Source organism: Bos taurus, chromosome 2, assembly GCF_002263795.3.
Source record: "Bos taurus isolate L1 Dominette 01449 registration number 42190680 breed Hereford chromosome 2, ARS-UCD2.0, whole genome shotgun sequence".
Lineage (NCBI taxonomy): Eukaryota > Metazoa > Chordata > Mammalia > Artiodactyla > Bovidae > Bos > Bos taurus.
Window position 1 is genome coordinate 73,204,976 of NC_037329.1, and position 19,768 is coordinate 73,224,743.

Below are 19,768 nucleotides of genomic sequence, written 5' to 3' on the forward strand. Positions count from 1 at the left end.
ACATTCCTATAGGGTGACGGTGTAGTGGGTTTTAGTTAAGGAAAGAATTTACTTAGCCTAAGGTCTAACGTGATTAATATCAAAGGTTAATACTTATTTCTTCTATATATTCATTAATGTGTGTAAGGGCAGGGGATGTGGAGACGTAGCAACAAACATTGGCTCAACAAATGAAAAACCCTTCACCAACACAATTTCTAATCAGCCCACTATACTTATACTTATAGTTTTCTAACTTCTCTAAAGAACCTGTTTTTAGAGGGTTTAAAGCATCTCGTGCCTCTCACGGTTGGGAGGCTGTGAGCAATCACATGTGGCCGGACGAGCCTGTCAGGCAGGCTAGAGAACCTTCAGAGGAGTTTGTAGGTTAAAACACTCTTATCACGCCCAGGAATTATTATTAACTGGAGCTCTAGGTTAACTCCTTCTCCGAAAGAGGTGGTGGGGGACAGCCCCCCGTAAAGTCAGAGATGTAGGTGAGAGCACAAAGTAGTAAAGTAGGCGCAGGCTCTGGTTATGGGGGTAGATGCTTGAGGATTTCCAGGGGGACTCCTGAGGCTCGATCCCGACTTTGCGTATGTCGAGCCTCCTTCCTCATGATCTTTGTCACGGGCGGAGTACCTCACTCTGGCCCCCAACAGGTGTGTGTCAGGTTTCTGCTCTGGAAGGGCGCTGTTCCCCTTCCCACACCGTCTCCTGTGGAAGGCAACACCATGCACAGCACACACAAAGCCGGGAGTCACGCTCCCCTCCCCTGGGGGGCTGGCCACAGAAATGATTTACATTCATTCTGCATGGAGACTTGCTTATAGACTTATTTTAACTCTTTCCCTTGTTTATATACTTAGTCAGTCATTGATATGCATCATTACACCCTCATCAACACTTGTGCTCTGGATTATAATCCAGCACCACTTCATGGCTCAAACTGTTCTTGCTCTAGTCTGTGGCACTTTTCAGCTGCCGCCTGTGATCGCTGACAAACCATCACTTTTGTTTTGTCGGGGCACGTTCTTACTGTCTGGCTCTACAGGACACCCAGGCTTACTGCATACACTCCCTGTTCCAGCCCTAGGATCTGCAATCCCTGTGGAGCTTGGTGGTGGTAGAAACCAAGACAGGGGCACAGAGTGGCAGATTCTTTTTAAGATACCTTATTCTCCATCTGCTTCTGTATCTTGTTTCTCTGGAGGGAACTTTCACATCTAAACAAGAACATCAACTGCATCATTTCAAAACCTAAACCCAACTTTCCCCTCCCATTAGATTGTGTCCCCATAACAGGTTTGTGTGTGCTCAGTCACTAAGGCATGTCCAACTCTTTGCAATGCCATGGATTGCAGCCCACCAGGCTCCTCTGTCCATGGGATTTTCAGGCAAGAACACTGGAGTGGGTTGCCATTTCCTCCTCCAGGGGATCTTCCTAACCCAGGAATTGAAACTGAATCTCCTGCGTCTCCTACACTAGCAGGCAGATGCTCCGCCACTGCACCCCAGTAACACACTAGACAGTATTCACGGGCCATACCAACTGGTTACGTGCATCATTCACTCCTCGGAGTGGCACAGGAGTCACTAACCACCCCCACTTGGAACACAAGGAAACCAGGGCTCACAGACCAGCCACCTGCCCAGGTCCCCCTACACACACACACATACACACATTCAGACAAAGGGATTCTGAAGTCCACACACCTACTCACACTTCTCCACTTATGATTCAGTCACCTAGACCCCAAACCTACTTACAGGACAAGTAACAGTTTTTGGATAATTTAACCAGTCTGCGCCAAACTGAGAACTTTAAGGAAAAACTTCCAAATGTCTCAGAGGTAAATTTATTTCACTTAAAAGGACAGCATTTATTCTAAATTACATCATTTTAATTTTCTTTTTTTGTAACTGGTGTTAAGTGTCCCTTGTTTTCTGAAATAAGAGAGATAATGGAGCTGTTTGGCTATTGTTATGTTACATGTGGTAACATTAAAGTTGGTCACCCTGCCTCAGTCTCTGCCCAGTTGAAATCTGAGACATGAACAGCCTGCAACAAAAGCCTCAGCTTGTTAGAATGGCCCAGAAGGCCCCTGCCATCTTCCCCTGCACGTTCCCCTCCAAGAAGACCACACTGCGTTCAAAAACAAACTCACCATGTTCGTATGATGATTTCCAATCCCAGAACACCCCACTCACCTCCTACCCATCCATCACTGAGCGAACAACTGATTAGGGATGGCATATTTTCAAACTGTCTAAAATACTATTTGTCTAAATGGGCTAATGCCTATTTTAATAATATTTCTTTGAATGCTTACAGTTTTTAATTATTCCCTAAGGCATCTATATTAAAAATGGCACAATTTCAGAATCAAAAAAATAAACTAAAGTCAGGATTTTATCACAACAGCTGGGTGACACTTGCTGGCAGGAAGGTAGGTCTAAGGTGGCCAAGTCCAGGGCCACCAGCCCAGCTAGAGAACTCAAACCTCCTGTCTCCCCACCTACTTCTCATGGGGCTGCTGGGAAAATCTGAAAATAAAAACAAAAGACATTTGGAAAAACACTTTGAAAATACTAAAATACACACCACCATAGTAGAAAATGGTTGGCATTATATTTTGCAGACTGTTGTGGGCTCCTTATTGAACATGGGCAGACAGAGGAAGATTCGAATATGCCCTGCTACAATAAACAGCATTTAACTGTTGTTTCCTACTGCATCTGCAGCTCCCTAGGGTAAAAGGTACCAGTGCTTTTAAAGCCTGCATTCCAGATAACAGTGACTATAGAGGTAGGTCATCTGAAAGGAATTATCAAATGAGAGAATAGTCTTTATTTTAAACTCAGAGCCATAAGGTTTTCTCCATAATCTTGAACATAAAATCACCTACTAGATAATTATATTTCCCTGTTGTTTAAAAAAAAAATCTAAAATACAACATAAAACAAATGCTACTTCTAAGTAACACACTTCCAAATCCTCAAATGATGGGTTCTGAAAAAGGTCACTTCAGCACATGAATTATTTAGCTCTCCTTCCCGGGTATTGATTTCCTACAGCAACTTAACCTGATTACAGAATACTGTAATAAGGAGGGAAATAAAAATGAGCACTAGCAGTATATGCTTTCAATTCTCAATTTTAAAATATAATTAACAAGCATAATCCAGCACTCCAGTATGACTGTTTTCAGCAAACTCAACTAAACTAAGTTTCAGAAGACAGATACACACCTTCACCATCCAGGACAAAAGAACACAGAGCAGATGAGCTGCATGCACGCCAGCTTCCCCACAGGGAGACAAATGAACACTTGTTACTGTGCACAATTTACTCTGCTTAATACCTGCTTCAGCTGAAGGGTTTGGAAACATTGAGACAACGAATTAAAAGCCTGCCAGGAAACCCATCCCACAGGAAAGCAAGACATGGAGCATTCTTCTTCCAACACAAACCTTGTTCACATGGAGCTCTTTCACATCCTCTCAATGTTCCCAAAACCTGGGCCAAACCTCCGTGGAAAGACCGAAGGCTAATCAATTAAGACCTGTGATATACAATGCCTCTTTCATAGTTTTCCAGTTCCATTTTTACATTAAAAAAAAATGCAAATCTTTAAAAAGGAAAAATTTTTTATACAATGATTCTCAAGACAGATTCAACCCCTCCACTACCCTTTTATATGTACTTTTTTCTACCCTCTGTTGGGAAACTATAGTAGATTCCTTTCAAGACAGCCTATACTAAAAAAAAAAAAAAAAGACAGCCTATACTTACTAGCAAATGTCTTGTAATTGCAAAAGAATTTATTTTCATGAGCCGTTTACTGTGAATACAAGAAACAGGGAAAAAGTTAAAAAGCACATAAATACCCAGAGGCTGATGAAAACACAGCTAATCTCAGCTTCCTATGCCCAATTCCTCTCTCCTAGTCCTTGAGGGTCAACATAAACATTAACATAGCCACAAGTTTCAAAAATTTTCCCTGCCTCAATGCAAACAGTCATAACAATTATTTGCCTGTTTCACCCATGATCTTTAGTTATCAAAGCAATGATAAAATACCATAAATATCTTTTTTCTGAGTTAAACAGCAGTAATTACAAACACTTTCCAGAATATATTAGAACAGCCTACCTTTCCCAGCGGTCATGACTGTCAGTGATGGAGGCACAAGTAAAAACACTGCTCTGAAAGCTATACCTGCTCACACACAGCCCCTGACGCCTCAGCAAACTCTCCACCCACAGGCTTCTCCAGTGCGATCCAAGCACCAAGGACAGCGGCCGCCCTATTCCAAAATAAAAGCCTACCCTATAAAGAACAGTGACTTGTTTAAGGGGCAGGGGCCTTTCTCTAGCTGACGTTACTCATGTCAGAGAACCTTCTTAAAAACTGGTATGGAAAAAAATTTTAACCAACTACTTGCTCAACCCCCACCCCATGGAAAAAGAGAATTTCTTAACATAAACTTTAAATAAAAATAAAGTACAAAGGCTATCTTATTTCCACCCGGAGGATGATAACGTAAGCTGTCACCTGCAGCTTGAGCTACTGAAGCTGGCATCAGGAAACAGTCTCTTCCAGGCTGTTCTAGGGGGTGGTCTCCCTGGGCAGCACAGCAAGCTTGCCAGTCTTGTGATATATCATCCCCACAGCCGTGACTATGGAAACACTTTTCTAAGATACTGAACCAGAATCCCAAGCCTTGTAATATGCAGACTCTAATAAATAAGCAGGGGGAGCCCATTATCAGCACTTGATCCACTTACTCACAATCACTGTTTTAAAATACTATACAATAATGGTTTAGCTTCTTAATAAAGAAAAGACCATCAATTTACCTTTAAATTAATGCTTTGTCCTAGCTACACTGGACAACAGTTCAGAGCTTACCTAACAATTCACCGTTGAGTCTATCTGCTTTCACACTTTTATTTCTCATTTCCAACAACTTAGAAATGATATCTAACACTTTTCAAATAACAAATTATTTTAGTAAAACAAAAGAAGGCAGGCTGCATTTTACAGCAAAGTGATACCCTAGATACATTCATGGGTTAGGGTCAATAATTTTATGATTATTATCTATAGTTTGTCAGCAAATAAGTACTTTTCTTTAGCTACAGATTTATTATAGAATTTTCATAGATTTAACCAGCATGATAGTTTCATTCTTTCCTCATAAGCATGTTAGCTTTCCTCAAGAAACTCAAAAGCATGCACATTTTTAACCAAATTAACATCTATGGGCCTCATTTCAATCAACCCCAATTAAAGATCATTAAGTGGCTGCAGATAAAGGACAATGACTAGTCTATAATTACTGGCTCTTTCATGCTGAAAATCCAATTCTCCCATGAGCATACGCACATCTGCATGATTTAAAAATGTACATAGAAAATAATTTGCTTTTTGAAACCCATAGAAGGAAAAACTGTAATTTTTGCTTCAAGGGGTTTGCTAATTACATGGAGATGGAAAAAAAGAAACATCTACAAAACAACATATTTTTAACTCTCATATTCCTGCCACTCAAAACTCAAAGGCCTTCAGGTAACCTAGCAACAAAAAAGAATCACACAAAGATGAAGTATTCCATTACAGCCAGGCCACTCACCCCCAACTGCTGCTCAGATGCTTTTTCACTGCTGTTTTCATCACAAGTCTAATACTTGTGAAAAATGAAGTCTTTGGCATTTATATAATCAATTACACACCTTAAAACATAGTTTTGAACATGTCAAGAGAATTACAACCCAGGACAAAACCCATTTCTTCCCTAAGTGTATTGCTATTACATTAATAGTTCCTTTCAACTTAGCTCAAATCCAGAGCTTTTATTTCTTACTTAAAGGAGCTTTATTGTTCACAAGCAACAACAACAAAAAATAGATAAATTAGAATTCATCCAAATTAGAACCTTAGATGCCAAGAAAGTGAAACACAACCAAAAACTGGAAAAAGAATATTTGTAAATCAAATATCTAGTAAGAGTCTTATAATCTAGCATATGAAAAGAACTCTTATAGCTCAACAATAAAAACACAAGTAAACCAATTTAGAAATGGGCAAAGGACTTGAATAGAGCTTTTCAAATAAGATCGTTTGTAGAAACAACCAACAAGTACATGAAAATACACTCAACATCATTAGTCATGAGGGAAATGCAAATCAAAATAATGAGACACCACTTCACACCCACTACAATGACTAATTTTTTTTAAAAAAGAAAGAAAACAGTGTATGTTTTGTTTTGCTGGAGAGGATGTGGAGAAAATGGAACCCTCACACATCGCTGGTGGAAATAAAAAATGGGGAAACCGTGATGGGAGACAGTTTGACAGTTCCTCAATAGGAGGAATAATTCTGTGAACACAGAAATGCCACAGGATCCAGCAATTCTACTTCTAGGTATATACTCAAAAGGATTGAAAACATATGCTCAACAAAAATGTGTAAACTATTCACCATACCAAAAAGGAAGAAACCATCCAAATGTCTGCTGAACACAATAAACAAAATGTGGCCCAGCCAAGCAATGGAAGAGAGGTACTGATGCACTCCACAACATGCACAAGCTCTGAAAACGTTCTGTCAAGTGAGATAAGCTACACAGAAATCAACACTGACTGTATGTTCCATCCACCTGAAATGTCCAAAAAAGACAACAAGTCCAAAATAATCCAATACTCCACAAGAAACAGAAGTATGACAGTTATTCTCAAACGATGTTCTTTATAATTAAGAAAAAATGAATATACCCAGAAAATGGAGCAAGAGAGGAGAAACCTATCACTTTGAGCACCAACCCCCTTCCAGGCGCTGTACTGGGAGATGTGACATCTGATCTCACTTACTCTGCACAACGAAGGACCAAGCTGGCTCCCAGGAGTGAAGCAATGTGCTCTCAGTCACACAGCTGAGCTGGACAGAGTGAGAAGTGGTGAACTAAGAGGAGAAAGCAGAGTCCTATACCAGGATCTTAAGAGGAAGGATAAAGAGGACAGGGAACCACAGGCGGCCCAAGGGGGTGGCCAGACTGAGATGAGGCTGCAGGGCTAGACAGTGTGGCTACAGCAGACTGGGAAGGATTTGGGTTACCTTGAGAGCAATGAATTGAAATAGTAAAAAGATTAAAAAAGTAAATAAGTAAGCAGGAAGGGCAGGAGGCAGAATCTGCCTGCAATACAGAAATGTTCTGAAAGACTCTTCAACTAACCCCTTTATGGGACTGAAGCCCACCCTCTCCAGCTACCATCACCACAGAACTAACATGGCATTATTAATGTCTTTTCCTTTCTCTTGAAACAGAGTAACCAATTTTAACTGTTTTTCTCTGTTCTTGGAAGCTGATGGTAACAATGGGCTGGATATTTTCAGGAGATTAATACTTGCACAATTTCTAAAAAGAATATACCTAATCTGGAACTGATGCTTACTTTCTATTTTAATGTTTCTACTAAAATACACTCAATATAAAGGGCCATGCTCGCATCTTGAATCTGACTTGAATGACATAATGTATTCTAGCTCTTCTTCATACAGCCCATTATTTCTGACAGATGGGAGATAAAACAAGACAAGCTGTATGCTGACAACTGGTGAAGTTGGCTGGTGGCCACACGGGGGTCCATTACTCTCATCTATCTACGTTAATGTACACTTAATGTTTTCCAAACAAAGAAATGAAAAGGGAAGGGTGGTCAGAAGACCTCTTGCTCAGCAGCACCCACTCTACTGTGTGTTCATAGAGTTTGGCTACAAACTGTGTCCACCTCCAAGAAAGTGCAGGTCTGATCTGCTCAGACTTCAGAAAAGTGAATACTTCACAAATGAACATCAAAGTGACAGTGCAGGTAATATTTAAATGTTTTTAATACTGTCCTGGGTGAAGGGAACAGTAGATCTTCTGGCCTCAGTCTCTTCCACTACAAAACAATTTTCAAGAGAAAAAAGTTGGTTCTCCTTTGGGCAATGTCCTACAACAAATAGAACAGACTTGGGGATGGGGGCAGGCAGGAGGAAGGCAGAAGGACAGTGAGCAGGTGGTTTTAGATAGATGGGATCAGAGTGCTGGAGACGGTGAGAAGTGTCAACAGCCACAAGAACCAGTGATGACACATACAGGCAGGGAGGAAGATGAGGCCTTTGGGACAACAGGCAAGTTCTGATTTACATGCCTGGACAGACAGTGGAAGACGTACAAAGAAGATCAAGGATAAGGTTGCGTTTAGGTGTCTGGGGTTTTGTCTTTGAACAACAGGAAGAATGTGAATCTGGATTTAGATACATGTCTCCAATACAAGAAGAAATGTCAGACAGGCAGCTCCTTCACATCGCTTAGTAACACTAAGACAAGGTGTGGGCAAGAGATGCATTATCTGGCTAGTCAATGAAGTTCTGCTGCTGCTGCTAAGTCGCTTCAGTCATGTCCACTCTGTGTGACCCCATAGACAACAGCCCACCAGGCTCCCCCGTCCCTGGGATTCTCCAGGCAAGAACACTGGAGTGGGTTGCCATTTCCTTCTCCAATGCAATGAAGTTCTAGTCATACATAATTACCACCCAAAGGAGAGCACTGCCTGAGAAAGAAACAGGCCTAGGACTAAGCTTTCAGAATTTAAGTGGCAAACAAAGGAAGGACATCTAGAAAGAACAGCCCAACAACAGTAACAAATTAGAATGAGGTGAGGCCAGAGGAGCCAAGGAGGAAGGATGAGGAGGCAAGGTGAGTGACTCGGTTGGGTGCAGACTGGGAAACGTCAGCGGGGCGAGCAGCACAGAGGCCACCTGGTGACAGTGCCGGCGGCTGCCTCAGTGACATGACGGGACCACGAGACTAGAGGGCCAAGGAGTGATTACAAGGTGAAGAGACTGAGACACAGAATACAGATGTTAAAAAAAAAACCCACAGGCCCAAAACACAGGCACTTACACTACGCCCCACCACCAGAGTGCAGCGCCCACGTTCCCTGACTGCAGTGTCCTGTGGTGGGTCAGGAATTTCCCGGCCTGCACCAATGAGCTCATCTGTCTCCGGGGCGTCCTCCAGCCCCCAGAGGAAGATGAGGTCACTGCCACACAGCCCCATCCCATCCCCCACAGGGGCATTACTTTAGCCTGAAATAATCTTTTCTGTTTATGACCTCCTTGTCTTGCCTTTAAAAATCTTTCCTTTTCACACTCACCAGATGGGATGCCGCCCAACTCAAGACTCATTCAATAAAGCCAATTAGATTGTTAAAATTTACTCAGCTGAATTTTGTGTTTTTTGACGCAAACCACTCAGGGTGTGCTGTACAGGGGAAGAGAGAGGCAAAGCAACGAGAAAAACTAGATGAAGACATATAGATATGCCTGGTTTTACTGAAAGACACTCAAAATAGGCCAGACAAGTTGGGGGAGGAGAGTGAGAAAAAGTGTGGGCTAACCTCTTTCATGAAGTTAGATGCAAAATTCCTCAACATCGTAATGACAAACTGAACTATACACAAAGAACTGTACACTATGGACCAAGTGGGATTTATTTCCAAGTATGAGAGAACAGTTTACCATTTAAAAAAAAAAAAGCACTGTAACTCACAATATCATCAGGCTCAACAGAAGTCAAAGAAGCATTTTGGGGGGGGGAAAACCCCAACAACCCTAAAAGGCATCCAGATTAGAAAGTAAAAAACAATCTCTATTCACAGATTAAATGATCTTGTAAATAGAAAATCCTAAGGAAGCCACTGAAGGGGAAAATCAAGAGAATAAACAAGTTGAACAAGACTGCCAAATACAAGATCAAATATAAAATTCTACTATTTTTCTATATACTGACATTAAACAATCCAAAAATAAAATGAAGAAACAATCCCATTTACAATACCACCAAAAAACAAGATATGTAGGAATAGAATGAAACACCCAGGAATAAATTTAACAAAATCAGTGCAAGACTTGTACACTGAAAACTACAAAACACTGTTGAAATAACTTCAAGACCTACATAAACTGAAAGGTATCTTATGTTAATGGACTAGAAGGCTGAATGCTGTTTAGATGACAATATTCCTTAAAAATGGTCTACAGGTCCAACATAGTCCCTATCAGGATCCTACAATCCATATGGAAATGCAAGGAACCCAGAAGGGTCAAAACAATCTTGAAAACACCATAGCTGAAAAACTCAAACCTCAACCCAAATGTCCTTCAACTGATGAGTGGATAAACAAAACACAGAATAATTATAGAAAGAAATATTATTCAGCCATAAAAAGAAATGAAATACTGATATATACACACACACACACACACACACACACACACACACACACACACACACATATACATACACACCAGGCGGATGAACCTTGAAAACATTATGTGAAGTGAAAAAAGTTATAAACCATATGATTCCATTTATACAAAATGTCCACAACAGGCAAATCTGCTGTTTTGCAGAAGGTAGGCTGTCAGGGACCGGAAGGAAAGGGAACTAGTTAGTGCTAATGGGCACAAGGTTTCCTGGGGCTGATGACAATATTCTGGGATTAGATAGTGGTGATAAGTATAAGATTTTCTGAATATATGAAAAACCACTTTTAAAAGGTGAATTCTTTCGGTATGAATTTTATCTTAATATTCAAAATCGGCGGATGATATGGGGAAAAATTCTAACACCTAGCTGTGATAAAAACTCAGATGAACAGGAATCAATGAGCACTATCAAAAACCTACAGTTAACATCAAACTTAGTCATAAAAAACCTAGGACTGGGAACCAGGCAAGGAGCTCCATTCTCACCATTCTTACTTTAAGCTTCCAGCCAGTGCACTTAGGCAAGAAAAGGAAAAGAATACACATCTGAAAGACTTCAAAACTGTTCCTGCTTGTAGATGACAGTGAGTAAACATCTTACTGATCTCCCAAAGTTACCGATGACAGACTTAAATTATTTGGGTTAGGAATTCTAAAGCCTTTATACATACACCTTAGATTATTCTATTCTGGCTCTAACAATTAAAACTGTAAGAATACGAATCAACAGGTATCTCTCATTTTACTGCACTTTGCAAACACTGCAATGTTTTTTCCTCCCTTCCTTCCTTCCTTCCTTTTTTTTCACTTGAAGGGTTTGTGGCAAACTTGCAACATGCAAATCTACTGAAGCTATTTTCCCAAACAGCACTTGCTCACTTCGTGTCTCTGTGTCATTTTTCCATTACTAGTACTATTTGTCATGGTGATCTGTGATCAGTGATCATTAAAGTTACTATCTTAAAATGATTATGACTCACTGAATGGTCAAGGTGATAGTTAGTATCCTTTTTTAGCAATAAAGCATTTTTTAATTAAGGTACATACATTTCCTTTTTTTCAGATATAATGCTATCACACACTAAAAACAACTAGTTTGGTGCAAATATAACTTTATAAGTGCAGGGAAATGAAAAACTTCACATGACCCATTTTATTGCAGTATTTGCTTTATTTTAGTGGTCGGGAACCAAACCCACAGTATCTTCTAAGTATGCCTCTACAGTAAAAAGCTGAACAAGTCTCTAATAAATTTTGCGTTAAGGCCTTCTTACAAACTGTCTGTTTTTAATATAGATGCATAACAGAACTGTTTTCACCCTCAACCCTACCTCTATACCACATACATACACATACACGGACATACACACACACCCACATTCCACAAAAATAAGGAAACTGGGGGCAATATTCTTACTGAGACAATTAGATTAAAACATTGCTGAGAACTACCCAAAGCCACAGGATTCATATTGTCATGTTCATTAAAACTCATAGGATAGGGACTTCCCCGGCGATCCAGGAGTTAAGACTCTGTGCTTCCAATGCAAGAGGCATGGCTTCAGTCCCTGGTGGGAGAACTAAGATCCCCCATGGTATGTGCAGTGAGGCCAAAAATAAATATAAAAATAAATTAAAAGAAAAAAATCATAGAATATTCAAAGTATACATGAATCAATCCACCATGCTGTATGCCTTAAACTTATATAGTCCTTATACAATGTATGTCGATTATTTCTCAATAAAACGGAGGAAAAAATACTCATAAAGTGTGTGTGTATGTATTAATATATGTATGTATAGGTATAGATATACATACAGAGAAGCCTGGTGAGGGGAGCTACAGTCTATAGGGTTGGAAAGAATTGAACACAAGTGAGCACTACCTTGACTTGATAGATACAAAATCCTCCAGGCAGGCCTCCAATGTGGATGTGGTCTTTGTCCCCAGTGTCAGCATTATAATGAGATGCTGTCTCACATACAATAAAGTCAGGAAGCACAAACTCAGTTTCTGCCACCCCTCCTACCTCTTTGCCCAGTACTTTCTATCTTGATGCCAACAAGTTTTAAACTAGAAAACCACACAAACTACACAGACACACACAAAATATAAAGTATGCCATGGTTAAATATAAGTTATAGAATTACAGGAAAATTAATTAGAAAAGAAAAATAATTGTTGGTGATAGCTAAATCATAATTAATCTTTTTTTGAATGCTATGTTTTTACAAATGTACAAAAAAGAAATGAGGGTTATTAAAAGTGTTTTATAAGAAACAAGCTATTTAAAGACAATTCCTTACTAACAACAATGGGTATGCAAGCTGGAGTATGAGTCACAAGACCTGGATTCTGTCCCTACTCTGCCTTTAGGTACCGTGTCACTCTGGGAGAAATCACTCAAACTTTTAAAACAACCTCAAAATGTAAAAACTATACTATGATCTAAGATCCCCAGCAATTGTGAAATGGCTATGATACAATGAGGTATCCAAGACTAGAAAAGTTCTTGATGGCAACAGACTTTTTGATGATTCCCAAAAGGCACTAAGGATAAAGAAGAGAATAAACAAAATTCCTACCCTCATGAACAAACAAAAAGATATTTTTGTAATACTATAATACATTAAGAAAGAAAATCAAGCAGGGTGAGTACAGAGTGCATTCCCTCACAATACTGGGTACGCTGTTCTTGACATCTGTGTAATGAAGGGAGCCTGCAGCTGAGACCTGAATGGAGTAAGAAGGCAGCCCTAAATGACAGCCAGGGACAAGTGTCTCAAGCAGAAGGAATCATAAGCACAGAGGCCCTGAAGCAGGACAAATGTAAAATGTTACAAATTAGCTAGGAGGCCAATGGGCTGGAGCCAAGAGAACTTCTGAGAAGAACAATACAAGATGATCTCAGAATGGGGGAATGCACCAGACCACACAGGCCGCAGCACACCCGTGAGCCCCTGAGCTGGACAACCATCAGAAGATTCTGAATGAACAAAGGACTGACATCACTTGCACTGCATTCTAAAAGGATCACTCTAGCTGCTGAGTGAAAAGCAGGCTTTGAGAGAGTAAAACCAACCATCCTGGTTAGGAGCTGCCACAAGTGCGCAGGTAAAATGCCACAATGCCCTGAACCAGAGGAAGAGCAGTGGTTACACTGGGAATCTTTGGGATTCTGGATGCATTTTTAAAATAAGCCAATAATTTAGCTAATGGATTCAGTGTAGGTTGTGGAAGAAAGTCAATGACAAGATCATCTTTTCCAGCCTGGGAAGGTGGGTAAATGGAGATTAAATGCTCACACCCAGAAACACTTAGCACAATATCAAATCCAGCTGTTCAGAATCAGAATATAGCATTCCTTAGGCTAAAAGCAAACCTGGAAAAGCACAAGTAGAATGGTTGCTTTTTCTACTCACCATTCGCAGACTGTATCATGTTTCCAGATTTTTGGACTTCATCAAATTTTGTAAAAATTACATTCAACCTGTATGAAAAATATATATATAAACTATTAACCATCACTGTTTACAATTATATTTTACACTAATGTGAAGCTGAGTCTTACTCATTGAGACCCATCTAATAACAGTAACTATGCCAACAAGAAATGAGCCATGCTTAAGCCAAGCACTGACCTAATGGCTCCAACTGAAAGATCTCCTTTAATTCTTGTAATAGCTGTATAAGAAATTATAAATTATCATACCCATTTTACAGATGGAGAAATCCAGACCCCCTTACTTAAAGTGATACAGCTGGTCAGGGTGGTGATGCCAGCCCCAAGAGTAAGAACCAGAGGCCAGGCTCTCAGACATTATATTAAACTGTGACATCTCCAAACAAAATGCATGCATCATGAAAAATATTTGTTTCTCCTATTTCTAAGCACATACTGCTGATAACTTGGAGTACAGATTTTCAGAATGCATTGATACTACAATACAAAGCCTTTTCTGTGACTTCTGCTTATTTTTAAAAAATGCTATAACTTGTCTAAAAGGAAATGTTGTGACTGGATAATCTTCAGCTTAAAAATCCACATGATACATATTTTCTATTATTGGATCACTTTAACTTTGACATTTTGAAAGCAGCAAAACTCCTTAACTAGTCCAAATATTCCATCCTAGTGATACCAAAAATGTGAGGAACTGGGATGGGTTGGAATCCTACCTTGTAGGAAAAGTCAAGAAAAAAAAAGGCTTTTCCAAGCAAAATACAGATATATTGGAATAAGCATAAAGGCTGAGATTACAAAGTCATGCATTTTTGCATTCAAACTTGCGCTACCCATTTCAGCGACCAGACTAGAAATGTTAGCACTTTCTTACAAACCAGCCTGTCATACAAGTTCTAATCACTTCAAACAGGTTTGATTTCCTTTCAAATCAGGATGGAAGCCCTTTGGGAGTAGGGATGGGACCTGTATCATCTTTGGTATTCTGTGCACACCAAGCATCGTCATGCAAGAGGGTGATGTCACCACATAAGAGGGCTGGTACCTGCTGCTGCCCCCCACCCTAAAGGTGGAAAGCCAGGTAGTTCACACACTCTAGTGTCAACTCACACGTGCATTCATTCACTGGGCCAGCACTGAGCTAACTGGGTGCTGAGACTGGAAAGTTCCCACCATCGAGAGCGCCTATTTACCTCTACTTCATTCTAGTCTACTTACACTGTGACATTCTAAGATACAGAGGACCCAAAATACTCAGCAGTAAACAGAGGTAAAATGAAGGAGGTGAACCAGCCTGATGCACTGCCTCTCCTGCTTCCCATCTCATGACAGATAGTGATCTTTTCAACCCATCTCTCCAGGTACCCAGATGTACCCTCAGAATCCTCCTCAGAACTGCTCCAGACACCTATCACCAATGAGTCACAATGGGCACTGAATTAAAGATTTGTCACTCCTGGACCAGATGAGTAACACTACCACTCACTTTCTACTCCAGGTTTCATTGAAAATCTGGCAAGATGTCTTAGAATCAAGTTCTTAAGATGTCCATCGCCTTCCCTTTTCTAAGTACAAAGACTCCCAATGGCTTAACAAGCCCATAAATAATATCCCCATACAGGTTGCCGGGGTCTGCCCTGACCAAGTTACCACTTTGTTGAGTCACAACTATACCCTCTGACGTGAGCAGGCCTGCAAGTCTGCCCAGCAGGGACAAAGGAGATCTCCAGCTGGTTTTTCCTGAAATCACTGGGAGGGGGTGAGTATTTCTTCCATTCCTAGGAGAGTATTCACCATTATCCATGGCAACAGTGGAAGCATCTGCAAACTCTATGCAGACCTCAGGTGATATCTACTCACAGTGGCCACATTACCCATAACCAGCAGGCCCAACAACCAGGCCTGAAAATGCTAAAATGATTACCATTGTTGGCACCTGCACCTTAATTCAGAGTTACTTCAGGCAGGCAGGCATGCCTTCCCCCTGCTTTCATGTTCCTGTCTCACAGCTGCCTTGTTCACTGCTCAGTAATGCCTAGACCATAGCTCCTGTCAAGATGGTCGCCTTCAGGGAGCAGTAATCTGGCTTCATGACAGTTCAACATCAATAAACCTCCCTTAAGAATGGCTTTTGTCTACTTGCTCTGAGTACAGCTATACAAAACGCCTCTTTTGGAACCTATCAATCTGCACAAGTCTAACAGGTGAGTTTTATATGTTCAGAGACACTGAATACATAGCTAATGATTACCTGCTGAAGACACCAATTTTTTGCACTTTTTAAATTTTAAATCTGTGGATCTCAAATATAAAATAAATTTCTTCACTAGTTTGACAAATAATCCAATACCATTTTTACCCTGGTTTTTCTGAATTTAAATTTTATATTCAACTCAACACAATTGGTGTTTATTTTACTGCAAAAGTGTGATCAAATTATCCCATCTTAGAATAGCTTATAATTTTAAAATAATGTCCTAAAAGCAAATACTAGCAGTCTCATGGTAAACAAGCTCTACCTATACATTCAGCTTATAACTGGCTTTTCAGTCTGCTACTCTTAAATATGAGCAGGTAACCAAGGATTATGATACATCAGCAAAACTTCTAATATGAAAAAGACAGACTAAACTGAACAGACAGATACCCCAAAACTTCAATTTAGAGAAGAGACTTTACAGTCCATGGAATTCTCCAGGCCAGAATACTGGAGTGGGTAGCATTTCCCTTCTCCAGGGCATCTTTCCAACCCAGGGATCAAACCCAGGTCTTCCACACTGCTAGAAGATTCTTTACCAGCTGAGCAGTGCACTAAGGAAGCCCAAGAACACTGGAGTAGGTAGCCTATCCCTTCTCCAGCGGATCTTCCCGACCCAGGAATTGAACCAGGGTCTCCTGCATTGCAGGCGGATTCTTTACCAACCGAGCTATCAGGGAAGCTCCTCAATTTAGAGGGGAGACTATGAACAGTTTTTTTTAATACATTATTTACATCTCCAAATAAATGAGAAAATATTATAGTCATAAAAGCAAACAAGGGAGGATCCTTTCAAAAAGGTACCCTAAGAACCTTTGAAAATTTGGTCCTTCAAGGAAGTAAAGAAAACATCAGCAAAATCAGACAAAATCAAGTTTTCCAAAACTCTGGAAATTAAACAAAGGCTTGTAACAATCCAAGCATTTTTCAAGCAAAAAAGGCTGAATCTTGGTAAGAACAGCAAGGTTTCCATTGCTTTGGAAGGGCCCTATTTCCATTTTCAACTCAGGCTGAAAATGAACAGCCTCACAATCATGGCAGTTTGAAACCCAGCAGACTCACAACCACTAGAAATTCTGAATTGAAGAAGCCTGGAGACCCTTAAAAAATCCCCATTCCCAGTTCAGTTCAGTTCGGTCGCTCAGTTGTGTCTGACTCTTTGCGACCCCATGAATCACAGCACGCCAGGCCTCCCTGTCCATCACCAACTCCCGAAGTTCACCCAGACTCACGTCCATGGAGTCAGTGATGCCATCCAGCCATCTCATCCTCTGTCGTCCCCTTCTCCTCCTGCCCCCAATCCCTCCTAGCATCAGAGTCTTTTCCAAGGAGTCAGCTCTTTGCATGAGGTGGCCAAAGTACTGGAGTTTCATTTTTAGCATCATTCCTTCCAAAGAAATCCCAGGGCTGATAACTGTCATTTTCTGATGATCTGTCTGGCATATTCCTGAACCCCCATTCACAGGGCTTGTCTTTACCTGACCTCATTCAGAGCATGCTCAGTGAGAGATCTTTCTTCCTGAGGCCACAGTCAAAAAGAATTCACAACTGTTTAACACGGCAGCTGCCTGAGATGGCAATAACATTCCAGGCAAAGAAACTGTCAAAAAAACTTACAAGGAAAAACTGGAAGAGGAGATGTTCTCAGGAAACTCTGAAAAGCTCTGACAAATTCCTGGGAATGTACAAGATCACATACATGGGCAAGGCTGTGTGCATGCCCACGAAGGACTACGGCACTAATGTCTCACCTCTGGTTGACCTTAAGACTCTGCACAAGCAGCAGTAAAGAGATCTAAAGGCAGAAATGTATAAACTGCCTGCCAAAACACTGAAAGTATGTTCCAACACAGAGAGCCTTCAGCAAAGACAACGAAAGGGAAACTTCTAATCATCAGCTGAACACTAACCCAGCCAAGCAGAGAAGACAATAGTAGCCACACACAACCAAATATACAGACTTTATAGAATTATGAAGTCACTAAGTAAGCAGTGAGCAACAAAAATGATAAGCACCACTAACAGCAAGCCTGAGGAGAGGTGAAGAATGTGATTCTCAAAATTGTCACAATGCATAATCTTAAGTGTTCAGTTTCAACAAAGTACTTATGAGACACATAAAGAAACAAGTAAATATGGCCCATACACAGGGGAAAAAAATCAGTCACAGAAACTAACCTTAAAGGACTAACTAGATGAATACTTGAAATCAACCATTATTAATAAAGGAAAATATAAGAACCAAGGTCTCACCAAACAGAGAATATCAATGTAGAGACAGAAAAACCCAAGAAAGAATCACGGAAATTCTCAAAATTCATAGACAACTGAAATTAAAAATTCACTAGAGGCTCAACAGTGACTTGAGTGATCTCAGAGAACAAAGCAGCAGCAAACTTGAAGATGAGTCAATTGACACTATCATGTCTGAAAAACAGAAGAAAAATGGAACAGGAAAAGGTAATAATAAACAGAGCCTATGAGATTATCTTCTTATTATACCCACATACACTCAATGGGAATCCCAGAAGGAGAGGGGAAAGGAAAAAGGACAAAAAGAATATGTGAAGAAATAATGACCAAAAATGTTCCAAATTCAGGAAGTTCAACAGGCTTGCAATAGGATAAACTTAAAAGAGATTCCAACCCAGACACATGAAAAGCAAAGTGCTGAAAAGAAAAGACCAAGAGAAGGACTTTCCTGGTGGTACAGTGGATGCAAATCCAACTGCCAAAGCAGGGGCACAGGTTCAGTCTCCGGTCTGGGAAGATTCCACATCCTGCAGAGCAATGAAGCCTGTGCCCCTCAACTACTGATCCCTTGTACAACAACTACTACAGCCTGTGCACCCAGAGCCTGTGCTCTGCAACAGAAGAAGCCACTGCAATGGGAAGCTCACGCACCACACCAAAGAGCAGCCCCCTCTTACTGCAACTAGAGAAAGCCCAAGTGCAGCAATGAAGACCCAGCACAACAAAAAATATAATTGTTTTTTAAAAAAGACCATGAGAATACTTTGAAAACAACAATTAAGAAGCCATCTGTCGCAATACATGGGCTCCCCAATAACACTAACAATTGATTTTTCATTTAAAACAATGGAAATCAGACAGTTGTGGGAATATAAGCCCTAAACCTAAAAATCTCAGCCAAGAATTCTATACCCAAGAAAATTACCCTTCAAAAAATGAAGCAGAGAAGTGTCTCTGGACCAAAAGTATTTCAGTCTTTACATGAAGCCATACTGCCAATATAATAAAGTGCAGACCTGGGTAGTAGAAGAATATGAAGGAGAATTTCAGACATTTCTCAATAAGCAAAAAATAAAATAACAGACTCCTTCAGCTTTAAATGAATGAACACAATACAATAGCCCAGATTCACATGAAGACATAAAGAACACCAGTAAAAGTTCAGTCAGCCTTCTATGTCTATGGGTTCTACATTCAGGGAGTCAACCAATGGTGGATCAAAAAGACGTTTTTTTCATTTTAGACAGTTCCAAAATCAAACACCCTGATGCTGGGAAAGATTTGAGGGCAGGAAGAGAAGGGGACAACAGAGGATGAGATGGTTGGATGGCATCGCCGACTTGATGGATATGAGTTTGGGTAAACTCTAGGAGTTGGTGATGGACGGGGGGCCTGGCGTGCTGTGGTCCATGGGGTCGCAAAGAGTCTGACATGACTGAATGACTGAACTGAATTGAAAACGAAAACTTGAATTTTCCACATGCCAGCTAC

The 19,768-nt window shown here is 40.5% G+C and overlaps 1 protein-coding gene across 19 annotated transcripts in view; it reads right to left on the minus strand.

Annotated features, from left to right (window-relative positions):
- The window catches only part of CLASP1 (cytoplasmic linker associated protein 1), a 272,989-nt gene that overhangs the window by 132,968 nt on the left and 120,253 nt on the right, over positions 1-19,768 (minus strand). For all 19 annotated transcript variants that reach the window (NM_001191492.1, XM_059874741.1, XM_059874722.1 and 16 more), the window contains 1 exon segment: positions 13,727-13,794. In NM_001191492.1, coding sequence (NP_001178421.1) covers positions 13,727-13,794 — 68 coding nt within the window.